The following is an 8049-nucleotide window of genomic DNA, read 5'->3' as shown; positions in this document are numbered from 1 at the left end:
CTCTCTCTCTCTCTCTCTCTCTCTCTCTCTCTCTCTCTCTCTCTCTCGTCGTTTTATCTTGTGAAAACAGATCTTTTACACATCGGCCTGTCAGTGGGAATGCACCTCATCGTATTCTGTGAATGGTTATAAAAGTAGGTCCTCGTTCTCTTCCAGCTGTGAACTCCCGTTCAGCCCGCGTGCTCTTCCTCCTGGTCGCCCCGGGTCACCTCGCCTTCCTCTACACCATCAACTCCCTGAGGGGGGGACACACCACCCTGACAGCCGTCTTTGTTGCGTTTTACATGGTTGCTGCGCTACTACAGGTACACACAAGCACACTCTTAACTCTGAACTATCTAGAAAACTGCATGCAGCATTCATATATTATCACTTACTGTTTTATAAGGTGCACCAAACACAACAAACATTCATTTATAATTATTGTTATGATTAATCTTATAATTTACAGTTATTATTATTATTAGAGTAGCAATAGCATTAGCTTTAGAGGTAAGCTGGAGTTGAGATACACTGCATAGTAAACACTTGGTGTACCTCTGCAGAGACGGGTGTTATGGGTAAGTAAGTCACAGAGCTGATTGGTTGATCCATTCTTTCCTGTTCCTGACTCCTGTGATCCTAACATTTCTAATATCTCCAGAGCGTCCAAAAGTCAACATTTATTGAAAAAAAGATAGAGATATGTCATCATTTCCAAAATTCACGACATGTTTTTTTCGAACAAATATTCGGCTTCAATCCCATTTTGCTTCCGTTTAGTTTGAATATTGCAGGAAGATCTCAGAAATGCTGCACGTTTTGTGGGAATTGGTTGAATTCTAATGAAATCTTATGATCACAAAACCGTGACTTCCAGTAAGGACTGTGTAATTGGCTCTCCCCTTCATTTAGTGATCCTCCAAACTGGATTCAGAGACTTACAAAATGCGACAGCTAATCCCATTTTCAACATCGGATAAACACCAGCGTTCGGTCTGACATCGATTTAGCCTCTGGGGCCAATATTTCGGGACGGAGTTTGCATTATGGCCAATGCGTCTTTTTTCTCTCCACACGTTTACCTGCATGCAACCAAAGCCCGCTCACATGTGATTGGTCGATACTACTCTGACTTCAATCGGAAACCAGAACCCTTCTGATAGCTAAATCTTGTCCTCTGGTTATAGAAATGATGCCAAAACTGACACAGTCAATCAAGTACTACCTTCCTTTAGTTCCTTTTTTTAAAGCATTGAAGTCTCTGTGGTTCCTGTAAAATAAAAGATGAACAAAAGAACCTTGTGCTTCTGCTTCTGTCCGTCTCCAGGTTCTAATCCTTCTCTACCTGGCAGACTGGATGGTACACTGGATGTGGGGGCGAGGCATGGACCCCGACAACTTCTCCATCCCCTACCTGACCGCTCTGGGCGACCTGCTGGGGACCGGCTTCCTCGCCCTCTGCTTCCACATGCGCTGGTTCATCGGAGACAAGGACGCTAACGCGGGCAACTGAATGAATACACAGTGACACGCACAACAACAAAAAGACACACTCTGCGCTTGCACGCACGGACAGTGACAAACATCGCCCGCATGCGTGGACATTATCTGAAAATGGACGTTGTCTACTATATAAGGGCTAATCTCCTGTCGGGCTCCGATTGATGGTCTAGCACTTGTAGGGGCAGTGACGTTTCGTCTCCAGGATATCAGGACTTTGGTGCACCACAGCAGCAGAACAGATTCTGGACAGTATTTTAAACACACATATCTGCACCTCAACCAGTAAACAAAACCCTGCAAAACTCCCCCACTCCTCCTATATTTTACTTAATAACTGAGTCCAACTACTTTTGTTATTATCACAATATTGACAATGATTACTATTGTTGATAAATAATGAATTTGATATGAATCGTTCCATGCGAAGGGCCAGTCCTCATTATTTTCAATGGGAATGTTAGCCCTACCGTTTTTATAAAAAGATCAAGTTTTAACACTAAGACAGCAAAAAAGATGTCCAAATGAGCCTAGAATGCTTAATCACCAAGTGCTACATCATAAACAGAATGAATATTATATGTGTCTCATTTCTGATTTAGTAGAGATTGCAAAGGGCTAGGAATTGTGTGTGTGTGTGTGTGTGTGTGTGTGTGTGTGTGGGGGGGGGGGTCAGCGGATGGCTTAATTTGATTTAACGAGTCTAAATCTCGAGTCCAATTCTGGACTGGAGAATTAGGAACGTCAGATCACAATCCCACAAACATTTACGTCAGCCACGACTATGAGTGATTTACCTATTCTTCTGTCAGCAGTTGAGAACCTCCTAATTAAGGCCTATTTAAAAGTTTCTGTTAATGAGAATTGCATGCTCACTCACACAATAGCACCAGTCCCCCTGTCTGAAGCCATCCGCCCACTCTCTATTGGAGCACGTTGTTGTTGTTGCCATTATGTTGCCCAAGCCAGGCTTATAGTAAGTGAAAAGAGGCTCAACATGCTGCGGCGCACTGGAAACAACCTGCAGAGCTCAGCCAACTCAACGCCATTGTTTTGGCACATTGGTACAATGTGTTAGGTTGCCTTAGCCAGGATGTGCCCACTCAGGTTCATCTATCTGGTACCAGGAGAAAGGTCCCGATTGCTGATGTTTCGTGTGGATATTTGTGACCTTTTAATTTGATGACTTTAATTGCTTTGTGGGAATCAAAACTGGAGCACTGATCCTTTCCAACGAAAGACAGACCAATGATGTTGTCTGAGGTTGGTTACCAGTTAGGTGACAGTGGATACAGGAAGTTGTGGCAAACCCTTTGTTTGTGTTTTATTGTTTGTATTGTCAAAGCAGCGCTGATTAAGATCCGGTCTCACCAACGTGTAAAGCATATACATTTAGATGAATTCACTTCAGTGGAATCAGTGGTTTCAATCGCGGGGTGAAGTAAATATATGCAAAGCTTTTGCGGGAAGTTCAACTAATGTGAAATTGACCGATTAGCCAAACGTCTCGACAGTCTTGAGGGAACAGAGAGGAGAGCTAGCTATCATAGCTTATTAGCCGTGTTGCACCGTCCGCTTTTATCTGTCCCTCCACTGTCGAAGCATGATTAAAACATCTCTAAGCTAACTAGCTTACCATCAGTTAGCAAGTTCCGTTAGCTTAGATAACTTTTAGCCCCCTTATATTAAGGCAAAAGGCACAGTGCAGAGAAAATAGAGAGAAACAGGGAGAGCTGTTGTGACCGACTAGCGCGAGCTTGTTTCCCTGTTAGCTATCTTCCCTATTTTCTCGAGTTCATTTTGCTAGTTTCTGGTGTGACTGGGCTTGGAGGATTTTTCTCAGATTCTGTAGAGTGAGTTAGAATATAATTCTGGTGAAACGTGTTGTTCTCACTATGGAAGCCCTGGAATCTGGTGATCCAATTTCGGATTCTCTCTAAAAACTTACACTTGGCAAAACCTTTTTTCCCACCTGCTTTTCTGATGAGAAAGAAAATTAAGGAAATCAAAAATGTATCCTGGCAAAAATGCTCACCTGTTGTTAAGTCATAAATACAGGAGACAAAAACACTTTTTTTCACACTTCAGGGCTTCCGTATGTCACACATATAATTGATAAAAATAACGAATAGTAATCTATCTGGTGAGGGAGGAGCCTGCCCTTTTGTAAGTGAATGACTCAACTGAGCAAAAATGGGTTTAACCTCAGCAACACACTATCTGTCGCCTGACTGTGAGACTCAGATGCCCCGAGCTGAGTCTTTGAGGGCTCACAGGTGAGGAGGAGAATGAAAAGGGAAGTCGCGAACCATTTTCGACAGACTGTACCAAGTACAGACGCAGCCCAGACGCAAAGCCCAGTGTCTTAGGAGAAAACCTGCACGTGATGCTCGACTTGTCGGACGTCTGTGCTGTTTGGAAGGGGCCAGCAGAATGCATGTGCAGGGCACATAATGTGAATGTGCAAAACTTGATTATTTTATCTGTTGAAAATGTTGTTATGGTCTTCATGATTTTTCTTTTTGTTTATGTGTCAATTATGTGATTTTTTTTCTATTCCTTTCCTCCTCTGCCCTAATCTTTTTAACTCTTCGTGATTTCTGATTTGTTTGGTAATATTTCACTGAGCAAACAACCACTGTAAAGATGAAGCAAGTTGTCCGCGCTGGTCAAAGGCACAATGTACTGTAATCTGCAAAACAACGGACACCAGAGGGCGCCGCAGGGATCCTCTTAACTGTACAACTTGTCAGTGCATCTCTGTGTCCTCTGGATTCAAACCCGCGCGAGTCCAACCGCAGTGACGTTTTATTTTGTCTTTTTTTTCTACAGACTTCTTGTAAAAGTTGCATCCTTCCATCCGCTCACTCTCAGTCTGTATCCTCCACTCTCTTACTGACCGGGTGCCGGCGTTCTGCCTTTGTGTCACATGGGAAGTTGTGAATACTTCTATAAAAGGGGCAAGTAATGCTTTGTCTATTTATTTTTAGATTGCACACAAAGCAAATTGTACATATTATATTTATTCTATATATAAGGTTGTTTATTTTGTCATTTCATTTTGGCTCCGTTTCCTTGTCACCTTGTTGTTTTTTGTCATTTTTCTCTTCTCTTTTATGTTTTCTTTTTGTTTTCTTTGCAAAAGGCCAGTAGAGCGTCTTGGTGCTCACCGGCGGTGAGGCTAACGAATAGAACGGTGCCTAATACCAGTCTTTACACACCTCGCACATCTGCGCACACACACACACACCATGTCACACACAGGGAAAGCATACTTATAAAACATAGAATGGCCTTAACCTATGAGAGCCGAGCTCAACTCAGAGTAACCCAATCAGGAGCTAGGTTCGCCACAGAGTAGCGTCTCTTTAATTAGCTTTGATTAATAAAAGATGTACAGTTGATTATGATTGTAATGTAATAATGACTTTATATGACGCAGCAGCGGAGAGGAGGGCGGGTGGCATCAGTCGCAAGCTTTGTGTTCATGTAGTGAATGTGCAAAAATGAGGACTTTGAGGCTGAATAAGCTCAGTAGGCTGGTTTTATGGGTCAGGAATTAGAAGTAAGAGTTCACGCCACAAACACAGCAACAACAAAAAAAGGGCAACATGACGAAATGTCACTTCTCCTTATGTTTCCAGATGTTTCCACCTGTATATGAAATAGCCAGCTTTTTAAAAACCCTTCAACCTACTGCCTTGTTAGCCTCAGTGCTTCAAACCCTCAAGCCCCTGAATCCTTAGGTTTCCAACGCCCACGTCAAGGTGGAGCCTTTGATTCAGACACTAAACCTCCACCTGTCTCGGTCAGCTCTGCTGTCTCTGAGAAACCGACAAAACACACTGGTACCCGTCTCACTGGGGCCGAGGTCTTTGCATTCTCTGTGTGCTCTCTTTGTAAAAGCCCTCCCTCTGTGAGGCTGGAGGAAGGCTCTGTCCCTGCAGGACTTTGTACATTGCTGGAAATAAAGGACTATATTATTTCATACCATTCCTCAGTCTTATTGTCTGTTTCTGTCAGCTTTTGCTGTAAGTGTGTCGGTGATCTGACAGGATGCATGCACTCCAGTCTGCTCATCTTTTGTTCAGATGTTCAGAAGCAGAGATGAAGCATATGATCGTAGATATGCTAACTGTGGTCAATGGTTTGTTTTACTGTCTCTTAGCTGCTCCGCCACAAATTACAAATTGCATCACCTATTTCCCTCGAGAGATAAACTGCACTTTACAAATCTCCGAACGTCCTGTAAAGTGATATTGACAGCATTATCCCCACAGGATAATAGCTAGTTACCACAAGATAATAACTAGTTACCACAAGATAATATAACTAAAATGAACTCCATCAGTGATAACTTAAGGTTGACTGTTTTCCAAATAGTAACACATCTGACGGTGTGCGTCCCCTTAGAGCTCCAGAGATCAATCTGAGGGTCACAAGACAGTTAACATGGTGGCAAAGAAGAGAAGAGAAACAACTCATCTGGGTTTTACTCTTGTTTTGTGAGATTAGGAACAAAATTGAAAATGTTCTAGAGTCAAACTTTCTGTATCCCAATGGCAATAAAACTGAAGTCATTTTATTTGGACCACATGCATTTGACCAACATTATATCTTCTCATCTTTGACCCTTTGACCTCTTCTGTTGAACCATTCAATTCAGGATTTAAGTGTGACGAATAAATCAATGAGGTAGTTAAATTATGTATAAAGTTTAATAAGAATAAACAAAACATCTCTTTATTTTTCAACTGTCTTTATTTATTGCCTCGTGATCAACACATGCTCACTCTTCCATGTATGTTTAGTTGTTAAATGACACAAAGATAACAACTAAACACATGATGTATACAACTAGGTTGCAAATGAACCATAAACATCAAATATCAGATGAAATAATCAGCATTCAATACATCTGTATCAATAACCTAGATAATTAACAAAGGCACAGGTAAATATAACTAAATTTATGGTTTAAATAGCTACTCAGCTCAATATTCTGTCTTGTTATTAAGAGTCAGAACAAGCCTAACTTCTTTATATTGGAATCACAGATTGTGAATATAAGTTATTGTGATGCAATCTGCTGACATTATGAAAAACATCAACTGTGCATGACTGTGGATGATATAAACTCATACTGAGCACTCAGATGTTTAAAGATATGAGATAAAGTATTGATCTTTATTCAAATAAGGTTTTAGTTCAATTGTACAAATGCTGATCAGCCTTCAACGTTGCAGCTGCAGCTTTTGTTTTCATCACTAGATTCCACTTGATCACCCTGATGACGTCATGTTTGTAAAATACCAAATCTTTCTGAATTAATAACTCTCTCGCCGGGTGCGGTGGCGCGCGCCTGTAATCCCAGTTACCGGGAGGCTGAGGCTGGAGGATCGTTTGAGCTCAGGAGCTCTGAGCTGCAGTGGACTATGAAGATCGGGTGTCTGCACTAAGTTCGGTATCGATATGGTGCTCCTGGGGGAGCCCGGGACCACCAGGTGGTCTAAGGAGGGGTGCACCGGCCCAGGTCGGAGACGGAGCAGTGGGATCGCGCCTGTGAATAGATGCTGTAGTGCAGCCTGAGTAACACAGCGGGACCCAGTCTCTTTACACTCTGTCTACTGTTCAACAAGCAGCTGATACAACAACAAGGTGTTTACATGTTACAGCAGCTTCATCACTGCTTCTTTATATTCTAGTTCACATGAAAACATTCAGAAACCAGTTGTGTGTGTTTGTCCTACAGCGCCTCCACCTGGAGGAGAGGAGCAATGAGCACCAATCACAGCAGTCAGTGCAGCTCCACACATACAGCAAACTAACGGGGCTTTCTTTATGACATTCAATCAACGTGATGGAGAGGTGAACAGTCACAAACAAACACTTTCTCTTTGTTTTTATGTTCAAATAACACAAATATGTCCATAATAATACTTCAAGGTATCAAACTGGATGAAAATCATTTAGAAATGTGTTTTTCTATCTTGTTGTAAATGTGTTGTTTTCATTGAGTGAATCTTATATCAGCCTTAAATATGAACAGTAGCTGTGAAACAATACAGAGAGCTCATGGTTCAGCAGCACAACACATGGTTTACAGTTAGAAGTGACTGAAGCTCAGAGAGATGGAGTAGTTACAGAGCAGGTAACACTCTCAACACATGTGCCATGCCATGTGGATATTTCTGCTTCATGTGCTTCATTTTCCAAAATGTTGGTCTGTTACTCTAATATATATATTTATACTTTTTACTTTCTGATAAATGAGTTGATACAAATTATTTATTGGTTAAAATGCTGATGTTTCTCAATGTAAATAATAAATCATCATGTCTGCACTTAGAAATGTCAGAAGTCTTTAATAAACCGTCTTGAGTTTCTCAATTTCACATCAGCCATCAATGAAAGCCTTTCAGTCAACCAGAATAATATTTAATCATTTATTAAAGAATTATGTAACACATTATATGAAGGTCATGTCTATAATGCTTAATAAGCACAATCTAAACACATTATAATGCATAAAGCTTCATAACAAGGCATCCTATAGGATCATCTCAT

At 41.4% G+C, this 8049-nt stretch overlaps 1 protein-coding gene across 3 annotated transcripts in view; it reads left to right on the top strand.

The window, feature by feature from the left end:
• slc41a1 (solute carrier family 41 member 1) overlaps positions 1–2061 on the top strand; it is a 25492-nt gene extending 23431 nt beyond the window's left edge. For 2 of the 3 annotated variants that reach the window (XM_031875928.1, XM_031875926.1), the window contains 2 exons: positions 157–305; positions 1310–1495. In XM_031875928.1, the coding sequence (XP_031731788.1) occupies positions 157–305; positions 1310–1495 (335 nt within the window). Of the gene's footprint in view, positions 1–156; positions 306–1309 lie in introns of all 3 variants that reach the window. The other variant, XM_031875927.1, reaches the window with a different exon arrangement.
• Positions 2062–8049: the final 5988 nt, after the last annotated feature.

Source organism: Anarrhichthys ocellatus, unplaced genomic scaffold (assembly GCF_004355925.1).
Source record: "Anarrhichthys ocellatus isolate YVR2014 unplaced genomic scaffold, GSC_Weel_1.0 scaffold100, whole genome shotgun sequence".
NCBI classification, from domain to species: domain Eukaryota; kingdom Metazoa; phylum Chordata; class Actinopteri; order Perciformes; family Anarhichadidae; genus Anarrhichthys; species Anarrhichthys ocellatus.
The sequence above is the reverse complement of the archived record's forward strand: the minus strand, read 5'-3'. Positions and strand labels throughout refer to the sequence as shown.